This window comes from Cucumis sativus, chromosome 7 (assembly GCF_000004075.3).
Source record: "Cucumis sativus cultivar 9930 chromosome 7, Cucumber_9930_V3, whole genome shotgun sequence".
In the NCBI taxonomy this organism is placed as follows: domain Eukaryota; kingdom Viridiplantae; phylum Streptophyta; class Magnoliopsida; order Cucurbitales; family Cucurbitaceae; genus Cucumis; species Cucumis sativus.
Genome location: NC_026661.2, coordinates 4105216 through 4120590, shown reverse-complemented (window position 1 = coordinate 4120590; position 15375 = coordinate 4105216). Strand labels below are relative to the sequence as shown.

The window sequence follows — 15375 nt, the reverse complement described above, 5'->3', positions numbered from 1 at the left end:
AATTAGAAGAGTGTCATGTGATTTGATATAAAATTAAGTTAAACAAAGTTGTGTATTTTTAGGTAACTTTATCTGTAAGCTTTCAAAGATTAAAATTGAAATTTATATGAATTAAAAATTTGATTGGTAAACTAAGCATTAATTATCTTGATCTACTCATGTGACAATATCATTGTCCTGTTGTCGTTGTCTACATTGAATTTGTCTTCAATCCGTGTGAGCAATGACATTATTGAGTCGTCTAGTCTGCTGAATAACATGTTCTATATTTTTCAAGGTTTGATCCACATTGAATTTAAATCTTGCAAATTGTGTTCCATCGAGTAAATATATACGTTTTAAACAAAAAAATTATGAACGATTACAACTAATATAATTAAATAAAATGTGCATGTTATAAAATTATAAAACAAATTATATTAAAATTCTCAATAATATTAAGATGTCTGTCAGGTCAATCAGACACTCTAACTACAAAGCAGTTTTATAAAGATCAACACCTTACAATAAAATCACTTCAAGTAGCTTTTGACAGAAGAACTTCTGTAATCAATTTATCCAGTTGTTTCCAAGCACAACCACCAAGTTTATATGCTTCTTCAGCTTTATTCTTCCAATTCATAACGTTTTCCTTCATTTTCTTACCCTTTTCTCCATCCATCAACTCTCTTACTAACTCCTCCACTTCATTTCTTTTCACACATCGTTATCGATTTCCATGCCAATCCCCCACTCAGTGCAACAATAACAACAATTTGTTTGTTGATCAGCAAAGAAAGGCCAACATATCATTGGAATACCAGCACATATACTCTCAATAGTTGAATTCCATCCATTATGTGTTAGAAACCCTCCTATTGAAGGATGTTTCAACACTTGTTCTTGACAACACCAACTTGCTATGAAGCCTCTATCTTTGGTTTGTGTTACAAATTCATGAGGCAAAATGGCTGAATCTCCCACAATTAAATCAGGCCTTGTAATCCATAGAAATGACTTCTTGCTATTTGCTAATCCCCAAGCAAACTCAATCAGTTGCTCTTTTGTCATCACTGTGATGCTACCAAAGTTTACATAAACCACAGAATTGGGTTCCTTTGAATTCAACCATTCAACGCATTCGGATTCCTCCACCCAAAGATTTGAACCTATTTCTCTTGTTTTTTCATCCTCAAATTGTTTGACCATCATATGAAGTGGACCGATTGCATAATGATGAGGATTGGAGGAAGCTGGGAGAGCGCTAGCCACTAATACATCCTTATCAAGTTCATCATATGTGTTTAATATCATTGCAGTTGCTTGATTACGTATGTTTATGAATTGAATAACAAAATTTAGCATGCCATCATTTGGATCTGTTGTTCTAAGCAAGGTAGGAAGATCCTTCAATCGTATATTCTCCTTTTCTTTAGTCCATTCTATTGTTTTTTCTAGATATCCATTTGTTAAATAGCTTGCATCTGTTAAAAAACAATAAAATTAAAAAAAAAAGTAAGAAAATTATTAGAACATTTTGTGGGTTATAAATTTCATTAGATTTTCATACTATTTTCCCTCATAAAGGATTAAGTCATTACAACTCCTTAACTAAGCTGAAAGAATATTTACTAATGGAAACAATTTGTACAAGTGTCAAAATCTAAGTGTATTCATTTCTGACTTTGTGTTCAACATGTTTTGTTTGTCCTATCATTGTAGATTTATTCAAAGCGGAATCTCTCATATCCTAAGTTGAGTCCGCAAGTGCCATAAATTAAATCAATTTTTATATATTAAAGTTTATTAAAATGACTAATTAATGGTTACTAATTTGAAAGTAGAAGAACTAATTTGGTAATTGTTACCAAATGAGAAAACCATACCTTTGAGTGGAACCAATCCTTGCCTCATGAGCTTAGGATATTGTAAGTAACCAAAGTAGGCACAAGGACTGGCTGTAAAGAACAATGCCAAAGGAATCTTAAACTGTTTGGCAGCTGAAAAAGGGAAGAACGCAGCAGAATCGCTAACAACACAACTAACTTGTGGAATGGCATTAGACGAAGTAGAAGCATTCAAGTTTATTTGAGAAATAAGATCACAAAATGGGGCTAAGCAATTTTTGTTAACGGATTCACAGAGTGCAGGGATATCCTGGGTGGAATTTGCCTCCGAGTACGGAAGGCCGTCCGGAATAGTTTTGAACTGAAAATCTGGCAAGCCATCGAGAGAGTTGGGGCCTCTCGACTGGAGAAAACGTCGGTGATTGTACTCGGTGTTGACAAATGTTATGTGGAAGCCTCTATGGTGTAGAAGCTTTGCCAAATTTACCATGGGAATGATATGGCCTTGAGATGGAAATGGAAAACAAATAGCATGGGGTTTTTCATTTTGTGAGATACCATAACCCATTTTGAATTTCCTTCTTCAATTAATGATCTGTACTTCATATTGGAATTGCAAAACTATTTATCATAGGCTCATGAAAAGCAAATAAAGTGTACAAAAATCTGACCCCATGACATGTGATAATTATCCTTCACGAGTGTACCAAAATTAATGGACATTTGTAGCCACAATATACCAAGTTCTTACCCGACAACCGTACCCTAATATACAAATATCTTAGTAAACAAAAGGTCTGTTTCATATTCTTCAACCTTCAATTATATTGAAAAAAACTATATTATATTTGAGAGTGTCATGTTTAAGTAATTGTTCAACTAATCATTATGCGTATCAAACGGTAGAAAGACATGGTCTCAATAACTAATTCAGAGGTATGAGTTAGCAATTTCCTTCACATCCAAATATTTTAGGATCATGGTTTGTAATATATTTTCTTGATGAAAAAATTAATTTGATTGTGGTGGCTTCATTGATATATATTTTCTTGGTGAAAAAATTAATTTAATTGTGGTGGCTTCATTGATAACTTAGGATGTGTATGAAAGAATGTACATGTCTTTGAAGATAATCAACCAACATAATTGTACTCCAATACACCACAAATTAATCACCAAATAATAGTTACCTTGCAATCAATCAATAATAATGGACATCAATAAACCATGAAATTTAGGAAGACCAAAATGAAAATTACAAGAGAGGGAAAAGATGTGGTTGATTTTGTTTCTTCTCTATCTTCTTTTCACATAATTAAATGGATTTCAAAAACAAACAAAAATTGGATTTAAAATAAATCAAAGTTGATACTGTGTTTAGAAAAAAAAAAAAAAAGAATCTTAACACAAATCTTTACGTATATGGTGGATCCAATAGTAGGTTACTTTCAACCAAAACTAAAACTAAACATTGGATAATCTACTACCTCTCAATAATTATTAGAAATTATGTTAAAATTACAAAATTGCTGAAAATATTTATCGTTGGTGCAAATATTGATTGGTGAAACAAGTACGGAAAGCAACAAGGCGTCTAAATGTTTGGATGCCTGGAACTTGGTCGCCATGGTGGGCGCTTAGGACAGAATGCCTAGGCATTGATATTTGTTAGATGGAATGCAAACAATTCGATATTGTAGTGTTGTTTCCAAGATAAAACGATTAAAGAAAAAAAAACTCACATCAAAACCAATAGAAAAACCAACACTATGAAATGATTGTTCGCTCAAAAACTAAAAGAAGTTTGTAAGAGAATTTTTGTAAGATATGAATTTAAACCCACGACATAAGGTGATAGTTTTACCACTGGACTAATAATTGAGTATAAGTATTATTTCAGTGCTTTTATATATATTACATATGTTGAAGGGGGTCGAACTTCTAGAGCCTATATTAATAAAATCGTCAGGTATTCCTCACAAACATTCTCCAAATAGAGAAGAAAAGAGAATATTTTATACATATTTGAAAGTTTCAATTAGTTGCTTATAAGACCCAAAAGTCTAGTCTAGGGGAGTTGAAAGGCGGGAATGGCCAAGATTCATCTCAGATACAGTACAAATAGAATCCGATTCTCTTTTCATATTATATTTCTTCATTTCACCCTATGTTTTTAAAGCACATCTATAAGTCATATGCGTGATACATAGTTCATAATGCAGAACTCGTTTAGATGAGAATGATGATGAATAGTAGGAATATGAATAGTAGTGTTATGATAATATGTGTTTGGAAGTTATAGTTATTATTGATAGTGTTATAGTAATATGTGTTTGGGAGAAAGAATATGAATGACAGTATTATGATAATATGTGTTTGTGAGAAGAATTATTGTTGTAGTATTGTGATAATATGCGTTTGGGAGAAAGGTTATGAGTCTAGTATTACGATGAGATGAAGTAGGAAGCTGACTATTAAATGCAAACTCTTGGTCCAAACAATATTTTGATCATAAACCTTTTCCTAATCCCCTAAATCCCCACCTCAAACATTTCGTGTTTGAGTATAAATTATTTAATTTGAGTTGTATCTAATGGAGTTTATTATACTTTACATAATCTTTGCCCAAACCTTCAACAATCTTGGAAGTTAAAACCCTGATTTCTTCCTAAAATCTCAAAGGCAATCTTTTTCTCTCCAGCATCTTTACGGCCCTCGCTGGCGCTCATTCTCCTTCACGCAGCAGCACCGTCTCTCGCTGCTGCCGTCGTCATCTCTCGCCTCAGTTGTTAGTCCGCCGCCCTTGCGTTGTTCCGTTCGTCAGCGTCAGCAACTCCGTCGCCCGTTTCAAATCAGAACAGCTCTTTAGATTAATCTAGTAGATTACAAGGGTAGAGATTTTTGTATTGAATTTCTTCATGGCTCTGTTTTAGAAACATATATTAACTTTCTTTTCAAAATCAAGCTACTTTCTTTAATCCAGGTACCCAACACATTGGGCAACACAAGTTGAACCACAAATATTAGTCAAGTTGTCTTGGCAGAACTGTTTAGATTGCATAACTTAAATTGGGAATTGACCTCATATACATGATTGGGTGGGGGTGATCGTGGGCAGAGGATGAGGATGAAAAACCTAAAACATAGGTTGTTAGGAGGTCGTGGTATGTGTTGGAAATGAGCACATTGCTTCCCTAGGTTCACTTGTCATGAAATTTGGTTGTTGACTTCCCAAACTGTCTAGCTATGTAGACATAGTTGAGGTTAATTCGGTCTGCAACAGGTTAAGGCAGAGAGGGGTTTGTGTGGCTCTGGATGTTTGTTTACTTAGTGCTCGCCACAAATGACAATTCGTTTACAAGATTAGGTTTGTGGCATGTGGTTTTGGAGTTGACCAAGTACAAGGGACCGAGACTCAAACTCCATAGCAAGAATGGCTGTTTTGGATAATCATTCTTTTTCATTTCTGCCTCTATTTTCTTCAGAAGCTGATTTCCTTTCTTTCATTGTATGCCTCATTCTTTGTAACATTGGTCATTTTTATGATCTAATGGGTGGATTCCTTTAGCTTTATTGTAATGTAACAAAGGTAGTTGGTGTTTATTGAGAAATTATTCTGTTGAGCCGCCACAATGTAGCTGATAATTTTTCACTATTGTAAGTACAAGAGAAAAGATTCTTGAAGTTATATGTAGTAGTTATTAAGTGGCATACAACTATTGTGGTCTGATGAAAGTTGTGGGCTAGATAATAATTCAATGCCACATGGGTTTGCTTGATAACCCATTAAGTATTAATACATGCTTACACATGGTGTTTGGAGGTTAGGTTGTACTTTCTGAGGTGTTTCGAAGTGCTGTCCAGCAGAAGTTGAGGTTTCAACGAGCTTTTGGGAAGTGTTTTCACTGCGGAGATATTGGTTGATTATTTTTGGATTGGGAAGGATTTTAGATATTATTTCCCTTGTTAGGAGAATAATTTCTTTCATAGACTTGGGGACTTGGGATTTTGGGTTTACTCTTGTTTTTATATATGGTCTTTGTGTGTATGGATTGTCCATGTATTATCTCTGTATCCTTTCCCTATTTCTCGTGGTATACAATCGTTGTTTCTTCATTTCTAGATTGAATCTCTGTTTTGCAATTGGCGGCCGATGAGAGATTTTGGCAGTCACCATCAGTCTCTTCCTTTTATTTTCTTTTGATAATTATGGATAACCATTATGTGGTTGTTGATTTATGAGTTTGACTTCTAATTTGGTGGTTGGTGAGTTGCTTTGGTTTTAGTGAAAGATTTTATTTTTCCTTGGTTTCTCAAACTGTTCTTTGCTTAGTTCCAATTTGGATGAACTGTTCTTTGGATCTGTAACTTCACTGCTGTGAACTTTGGTTGTTTTCTTGAGTTTATTGAAAACACTTTATGTATTTGTGTTCTTTCTCTCACTGGTTGATTGTTTTGTTCTGTGTGTGAATAATTAAAATAGCTTACGTTGTGAGATTGATTGTTGCAGATTTGGACACAATGGTGCTGATGTCTAGGAGTACTTGGCCTATGTTGGAGCATAGAGCCTTGATCACCACTCAAGTCTTTTGCTAGAAGCTTCAATGATGGTGGGAACAAGGTAGGTATGATAATTTTTATGGGGTAGAAATGTATTTAATAGAACTTAGTAATAATTTACTGTTTCTTAGTTATCTCACTTTCATTAGTTTAATAAATGATTAAATTCTAAGACATTTTTTTTATTGTAGTTCCGTTGATAATTTTGATTAACATTTATTATTGAATATTCACATTATTTTCAGGTTTTCTCTCATGATAGTTGATAGTGTTTTTGATCTTATGATAATTTTGAAGTTTGGTTTCAATTTAGTCACTAAGTTTCGAAGTTACAATTCATAACATTTTGGAATAGAGGAATCAAATATAATAGAATTTAAACCCAACACATGTGACCATAAAGATGAAACCCAAAGCATGTGTTGTTTAGCTAGATTGAGGGAAAACCCAAATTTTTACTTATTTGTTGTCTGGATTCCTCAAATCATTTTATAACATTGTTGGACTTCAGAAGAGGTGAAAACAGATGCAATTATATAGGTATTTCAAATTGTACAACTAAAAAAAAACTTGATGTGCAAAACATATTAATTATTAATTTAGTTGCCAATTTTTTAGTGTCAAGAAGAAATTCCATTTGATAGAAAATAACTGTCAAGATTTAAATATTCTTGATCAATAGTAAACGTCAAGAATTTAAATACTTGACACATAAACCAAGTCAACCGATCTCATGTACTTGTCATCTACAACATATCGAGTAAATTTCATCTTGACACTTATACCCTGTCAAAAATATTTCTCTTATTCTTCACATTGGACTACTTAACATTTTTAAAAACGTCAACTACACCACTTGACTGTTAAAAAACATCAAGTAATACAGTTTTTGTAGTTGTGAAAATTGCACATGGGGCAGTTGGGCCCCTAAAGAATAAACAAATAGGTGGATGTACACGGTGAATTGTCAAGCTGTTGGTAGTGTTTAAAGGTTCAAGGACAGATTGCTTGCTAGGCGGTTTACTCAGACCTATGGAGTTGATTATCAAGAAACATTTGCACTAGTTGCTAAATTTATTTTTCCCATATTTGTGATGGGTTGTTGAGAAAACCCTTCTCTATTTGTGAAATACACAGAAAGTTAGATTCTTTGGCACATGTGCATGTAGTTTCACTGCCAAATTTTGTATACTTGTTAAATTTTGTTCAATTTGCATTGTTAATTAACGTGCCTTGTGAAGTTTTGTAGAATTTGTATTGTAATTTTGGATAGAATTGACAATTTTATAAGTTTATGAATGAACTAAACGTACATGTAATTTCAAAGCTAAAGTTTGTATTTGCTTATTATTATTTTGTTCAATTTGCATTCTTTATTAATGTTCCTTACTAATTGAGTATGATTTGCTTTGCTTTGTTGTAGGGTTATATTTGGGTTGCTTGTGGCTTTTCCTATTACACTAGTGTTCTACATCTTGCCATCACTCTAAGACTGCTTCACTTTAAGTAATATTCATGTCCATTTTCTCGAGTTCTTTTTCAATCTTCAGTGTTATGATACATCACCATTGTGGTTCATATCTTAGTCGAATCCTCATCACCTCAGTTCATTTCTATTCTACTTTTACAACTTCTCCTCCCACCATTCCCCTCATTTCCTTATTGAGACAATGCAAGACGTTGATCAATGCGAAGCTTGCTCACCAGCAAATTTTTGTCCATGGCTTCACCGAAATGTTCAGCTACGCCGTTGGTGCCTATATCGAGTGTGGTGCTTCTGCAGAAGCTGTATCACTCCTCCAACGTCTTATACCGTCACATTCCACCGTTTTCTGGTGGAATGCACTGATTCGACGCTCTGTGAAACTTGGTCTCCTTGATGATACATTGGGTTTTTATTGTCAGATGCAGAGGCTTGGGTGGTTGCCTGACCATTACACCTTTCCTTTTGTTCTCAAAGCCTGTGGTGAGATACCATCGTTACGGCATGGTGCTTCAGTTCATGCCATAGTTTGTGCAAATGGATTAGGGTCAAATGTATTTATTTGTAATTCAATTGTGGCTATGTACGGGCGATGTGGGGCATTGGATGATGCACACCAAATGTTCGATGAGGTGCTTGAAAGAAAGATTGAAGACATTGTGTCTTGGAATTCAATTCTTGCTGCTTATGTACAAGGTGGGCAGTCAAGAACTGCCCTTAGAATTGCTTTTCGAATGGGTAACCACTACAGTCTTAAACTTCGCCCGGATGCAATCACGCTTGTGAATATTCTTCCTGCTTGTGCGTCAGTATTTGCACTTCAACATGGTAAGCAGGTACATGGATTTTCAGTACGAAATGGATTGGTGGATGATGTATTTGTAGGCAATGCTCTCGTGAGTATGTATGCCAAATGCTCAAAGATGAATGAGGCGAACAAGGTCTTTGAGGGGATAAAGAAGAAGGATGTGGTTTCTTGGAATGCTATGGTCACCGGGTATTCTCAGATTGGTAGCTTTGATAGTGCCCTTTCCTTGTTTAAGATGATGCAAGAGGAAGATATCAAGTTAGATGTGATAACGTGGAGTGCTGTAATTGCTGGGTACGCTCAAAAGGGGCATGGTTTTGAAGCCCTTGATGTATTTAGACAAATGCAGCTTTATGGGTTGGAGCCCAATGTTGTTACTCTCGCGTCTCTTCTTTCAGGTTGTGCATCTGTGGGAGCATTGCTTTATGGGAAGCAAACACATGCGTATGTCATAAAAAATATTCTCAACTTGAATTGGAATGATAAAGAGGACGACTTGTTGGTTCTCAACGGTCTAATTGATATGTATGCTAAATGCAAAAGCTATAGAGTCGCTCGCAGCATTTTTGACTCGATAGAAGGAAAAGACAAGAATGTGGTGACTTGGACTGTGATGATTGGTGGATATGCTCAGCATGGGGAAGCCAATGATGCATTAAAACTGTTTGCTCAGATATTTAAACAGAAGACCTCTTTAAAGCCTAACGCCTTTACTCTATCATGTGCCTTGATGGCTTGTGCACGTTTGGGCGAGTTAAGGCTTGGAAGACAACTCCATGCCTATGCTTTGCGGAATGAAAATGAGTCTGAGGTTTTATATGTAGGCAATTGCCTCATTGACATGTATTCCAAATCGGGGGACATTGATGCTGCTCGAGCTGTGTTTGACAACATGAAATTACGAAATGTTGTTTCTTGGACTTCTTTGATGACGGGCTATGGTATGCATGGTCGTGGTGAAGAAGCTTTGCATCTTTTTGATCAAATGCAGAAACTGGGTTTTGCTGTTGATGGGATTACCTTTCTTGTCGTTTTATATGCTTGTAGTCACTCTGGAATGGTGGATCAAGGCATGATCTACTTCCACGATATGGTCAAGGGCTTTGGGATTACCCCTGGAGCCGAACATTATGCATGTATGGTCGATCTCTTGGGTCGTGCAGGTCGTCTTAACGAAGCAATGGAACTCATCAAAAACATGTCAATGGAGCCGACTGCAGTTGTATGGGTGGCATTATTAAGTGCCAGTAGAATCCATGCAAATATTGAGCTTGGGGAATATGCAGCAAGTAAATTGACAGAGTTAGGGGCAGAGAACGATGGTTCATACACATTACTTTCAAACTTGTATGCAAATGCACGACGTTGGAAAGACGTAGCAAGAATTAGGTCATTGATGAAGCATACCGGGATCAGAAAGAGGCCGGGATGTAGTTGGATACAAGGGAAGAAAAGCACTACAACTTTCTTTGTAGGTGATAGAAGTCATCCAGAATCAGAGCAAATATACAATCTTCTTTTGGATTTGATTAAACGAATAAAAGACATGGGGTACGTTCCTCAAACGAGCTTTGCTCTTCATGATGTTGATGATGAAGAGAAAGGTGATCTCCTGTTTGAGCATAGTGAAAAGTTGGCTGTTGCTTATGGGATTTTAACAACAGCCCCAGGACAGCCAATTCGGATACACAAGAATTTGCGCATCTGCGGTGATTGCCACAGTGCCTTAACCTACATTTCCATGATTATTGACCACGAGATCGTATTGAGAGACTCGAGTAGGTTCCATCATTTCAAGAAAGGCTCATGTTCTTGTAGAAGCTATTGGTGATGGAAAAATTCAGACGAAACTTTGAGGTTAGAATTTTATTTGATTTGTATTAGTTCATACCAGCACAATTCACATGTAGCATGACTTAAATGTAATCAAACATCAAAGTTTCTTCTCAAGTTCAATTCCCTACTACAAAATTGACATTACGTGATGCATGCAACTTTTAATTATTTAAATGTCAAGTAACATGTATCTTTTCCAGAAAAGGTCAAGAATAATAATAAAAAAGCGGAGTTTCACGGAATCTTTCATATATTTTCAAGCTTGCCTAAACTTGACATTTTAAAAAAGTCAAGTAATATCAAGTACACAAACTATATAATATTCTCTATTTTATTTTCCATTATCTCTCATTTTTGTTGAAAAACCCTACCTCCTTTGCGTGAAAGTAGCCACAACACACCCATCCCCCATCATCTTCTTCGATTTTCTCTTTCTCACATTAACTCTTTTTTTTGACCAACTCCTCTCAACGTTGAAAGCAGCCACAACTGCACGATTGTTGCTCTCTCATTCTCTCAACTCTCTCTAGCACTTCCTGCTTGAGTCATTGCTCCTAGGTCTGCGAGTCCACTTGGGGTTTTGAAAGATTTGATGTTCTCAGTCATCTGATGCGAATAGGTGACATGTAGGTTGGGTATTTATGTCTCCACTTAAGGTTTTCATTTTTCCTCTTTTGTTTTACTTTAATTCTAGAGAGAAAAGGGTAGTGTTGTGGGTCTCCTGATCGAGTGAAATTTGTTTTTGACATTGTATTATTTGTAGGTTTTTATAAATTCTACTCATGGGATGCGATAGGCTGTAGCTGTTTAATTTCACAGATGGGAAGCAGGGCAAAGTTTGGAAAGAAATTAATTCATCTATTGAATGTTTCTGTATTCAGTGACAGTTTAATTGTTGTAAATGTAATTCAATTGTGTTATTTTGTGATTTCTTCTCAAATTTGAATGACTAAATTAAATTTATCACCTCTTGCTTTTTTTTTTGATTTATTGATTATGGGTATTTATTTTGGTTTTAGGATCGGAGAGCGAGTAGTTCATTCACGAAGAGGGGTTCAATGATTTACATAAACATTAATTTATAAGAGCAGTTCGGTTATATAGGGATTTGATTCAAGACCTCTTTGAAAGTGAAAATAAAGAGGTTCGTAGCTTTAAAGCCAGATGTGACTTATGCTTCATTTTTTAGTACTATGTAATATGGATAAAGAAAATAACAATTTGTTTCAGAGTGTCCTCACAAACTGGACCAGAATGTGCTGCCCTTCCACCGTGGAACTCCTATGACCCATTTTCTTGGATTAGTTCTAAAGAGTTCCTAACAAATTCAGAGATGATTGCCAATCAGCTTAAATCTAAGGATATGAGGTAGGAAATTCTAACTGGCAGCCAAATTGTTTTTGTAACATTGGTCATTTTTATGATCTAATGGGTGGATTTTCAGCTTTATTGTAATGTAATGAAGGTAGTTGGTGTTTCTTGAGAAATTATTCAGTTAGGCCGCCATGATGTAGTTGGTAATTTTTCACTATTGAAAAGATTTTTGAATTTATATTTTGTAGTTATTAAGTGGCATACAAAGTTTTTGAACTTTCATTGTGCAGGACTCCCATGCACGAGTAGCAATAAATGCACTCATCGTCAGTCGTCTCCTTCTGCTCGTAGAACTCAAGGGTTGGCAACTGCATCTTTCCTTTGGCACCAACAACCCGAGGAGTGATGAGACTGGCTAGCAATAATTTTGTCCCCTCAAGTGATAAGGTTTGATTTCTTTTTTACTAAGGTCTTATATTTGACTGTATTCTATTCAAGAATTTTGATTTGTTGAAGTGTTTTGGGGTTTTAAAACATTTGTTTCCTTTTCAAAGGTTTTAAAAATTTCTAATTGAATTTGCTGATTGGGGCTTGTTGAAGTGATAGTTTCAAGTCTGTGAGTCCTCATAATAGGTACTTATCGGCTCTTATTTGGGTACCCTGTTTCATGTATATTTTTTGTTTGCATTCAAATTTTGTTGCGTTTGTTTGGTAGTTTAGTGAAATTTAGTCGGGCTTTATTCACTGTAGAGACTGTAGAGAAATAACAAATCACATGTGCAAACAATCATTGTTTGAACGACTATTTAAAGAGATGCTAACATATGATGTGCTCCAATTTTAAGCTTGACTTAGAGAAATATTGTACTTGAATAATTTTCTGGTAGATGTTAAGAACTTTTGTTAAGCAACCTACTAAGGAAAAAATGGGTCATTATCAACACCTGAACTTGTACTTACGTGAAGTTTTGCTAAGGCAAGATTGATGAAAAGATGTGTAATATCCAACACTCAACCATAATAGTTTAGAGCTAATGGATGATATATTGGATTGGGATTTTTTGTTAATGAAATGGACTATTGATGACTTCTCTGGACAACTTTTACATGTTTGGTTTAAGATGCTATGAATTGTTTTTTTGCATAAGGGCTTAAATGTATGGGCCAGGGCCAAACTTTTTGCAGGATGGTGGCATACACCTCTTTTCTTCTAATGAAAACTTCGACAGACTTCTCTTTTTGAAACTATTTTGTTAGGATACTTCCTAACAAGAATCAAGATCTAAAATATATTAAAAATTAAAGAAGAAACTACAATATTAACGAAGTTTATGGTACTTGGAACCCTCTCTTGAGTGCTGTCATCATAGCCCTAGATTACTACACAAAATACTCTCTCCTTCCACTCACTCGCCCTCGTACTATTTATATAACTAACTTTCCATCTAATAACCAATACATCCCTTAATACTAACATACAACATACTAATATTCCTATTTCGGTACCTAACATATTTTCACTAGTCTTTGATAAAAGATGGTTTATTGAACTTCTAACTATTGTGGTCTGATGAAAGTTGTGGGCTAGATAATAATTCAATATCATATGGATTTTATTGTTTGTATTACTTGATAACCCATTAAGTATTAATGCAAGATTGTGTTTACCCATGGTGTTTGCCTTTTGGAGGCCAGGTTGTACTTTTTGAGGTGTTTCGAAGTGCTGCCCAGCAGATGCTGAGGTTTCAATGAGCTTTTGGTAAGTGTTTTCACTGCCGAGATATTGGTTGATTATTTTTGGATTGAGAAAGATTTTAGATATTATTTCCCTTAGGAGAATAATTTCTTTCATAGACTTGGGGATTGTGGGTCTACTCTTGTTTTTATATATGATCTTTGTGTATAGATTGTCCATGTATTATCTCTGCATCCATTCCCTATTTCTCGTGGTATATAATCGATTTTTCTTCATTTCTCAGATTGAATCTAGATTCATCAGTCACTTCCTTTTATTTTCTCTTGATAATTATGGATAACTATTTTGTTGTTGTTGATTTGTGAGTTTAATTTGGTGGTTGGTCAGTTGCTTTGGTTTTAGGGAAAGATTTTATTCTTCCTTGGTTTCTCAAACTGTTCTTTTCTTAGTTCCAATTTGGTTGACCTGTTCTTGGGACAGCTTATTACATCTGTGAACCAAATGTGTAAAATAAGATTAAATTTCAACTTCCACTTGTAATAATGTGTGCCCCATTAGGTAACAATGGAATAAGGAAGTTGCGTTTGGGAGAGGTAAATGAGCCATAAATGTCAAAAACCCTAAAAAAACCCATCCACCATCAAACTTCCTCAACTCCTCGTCATCCTCAGTCGTCACCTCACGTATACTCGTCGTCTCTCCAAGAATGTCTTTAAAAAGTATGTTCTTAGGAGAACAATTTATTTTAGAATTTTGTGAGATTTTGTGGAATTTTATGTTGTAACTTAAATTTTTTGTTTTTATTTTGAATGCTGGTGTAAAAATGTATGTTAGATACTTAAATTAGTATAGTACAGAGATATAAGCGTAATTAAATATGTAACCGTTTGATGGTTATAAATAGGGAAGTTGGTGAGGAAAGGAAGGGAGATCAATTTTGTGGTAGTTTTTCTACTCTCTTCCTTGAGAGGTATATATCAATTGAATAAAAACACCCAGTGTTCTATCAATGTATTAATAATATTACTTTTTAACGTCTTTTTTTTTAGTTTAAGGGTTTACGTTGAAATGATAAAATTGCTGAAAAATATTTACTATTGGTGTAAATACTGAAAGATGCAGTAGTGAAATAGGATACTCAAAGCAACAAGACGTTTAAATGTCTGGACACCTAAAACTTGGTCACTTGGATGCATGTGATCAACGCCTAGAACCGAATGTTAAACTACAACACAAAAACTTGTTAAATACATGACCTAAATAAAACAAGTACTAATATGTGTGTTTAATTTATTAATAATATAGATCATGAAAATATGTCACTCTAGAAATATGTGTGGAAAATTACAAAACAATTCTAGAAACAATTTATTTTTTATAGAAGAACAACCAACAAATTTCATATGCCTCTTCAGCTTTACTCTTCAAATTCACATCACTTTTTCATTTCTTACGCTTAATTTAATTTTCTTTCCATCCATCGACTGTCTCACCAACTCCTCCACTTCATTTCTTTTGACATTATTGTCAACCTCTCCATTCCAATCTCCCACTCAGTGCAACAATAATGACAATTTGTTTGTTATTGTTCAGCATAGAAAGGCAATGATGATATCGTCATTGAAACACTCATTTCATATACTTTGATCAATAGTTGAGTTATGAAGAATGGTTCAACACTTGTTCTCTTGACAACACCAACTTTTTATCAACCTTCTAATCTTTACTTCTGTTAACAAATTCTTCTTGTGGCAAAAATGGCTGAATCTCCCATTAAATTTATCTACCACAATTCTGTGTTGGTGGTTGTGGTGGTTTGGCTGTTACATCAAATATAGTACTCTATATTAAT

At 34.8% G+C, this 15375-nt stretch overlaps 1 protein-coding gene and 1 pseudogene across 20 annotated transcripts; one reads left to right on the top strand and one right to left on the bottom strand.

Moving 5' to 3' along the window:
* Positions 1–392: 392 nt before the first annotated feature.
* LOC116401653 lies at positions 393–2440 on the bottom strand (annotated as a pseudogene).
* A 1971-nt stretch (positions 2441–4411) lies between these two features.
* LOC101204196 (pentatricopeptide repeat-containing protein At5g16860) lies at positions 4412–14571 on the top strand. Of its 20 annotated transcripts, none has more exons than XM_031888493.1 (11): positions 4415–4717; positions 6337–6447; positions 7810–10534; positions 10997–11169; positions 11277–11416; positions 11533–11657; positions 11744–11881; positions 11979–12030; positions 12118–12274; positions 13523–13586; positions 14082–14571. In XM_031888493.1, the coding sequence occupies exon 3, from the start codon at positions 7902–7904 to the stop codon at positions 10506–10508; it is 2607 nt and encodes an 868-aa protein (XP_031744353.1). In that variant the 5' UTR covers positions 4415–4717; positions 6337–6447; positions 7810–7901; the 3' UTR covers positions 10509–10534; positions 10997–11169; positions 11277–11416; positions 11533–11657; positions 11744–11881; positions 11979–12030; positions 12118–12274; positions 13523–13586; positions 14082–14571. The 20 variants fall into 20 exon arrangements, with proteins under 20 accessions (XP_031744346.1, XP_011658792.1, XP_011658800.1 ...); XM_031888490.1 differs by having other exon boundaries at positions 11958–12030; positions 14428–14571; XM_011660489.2 differs by having other exon boundaries at positions 11958–12030.
* The last annotated feature ends 804 nt before the right edge of the window (positions 14572–15375 follow it).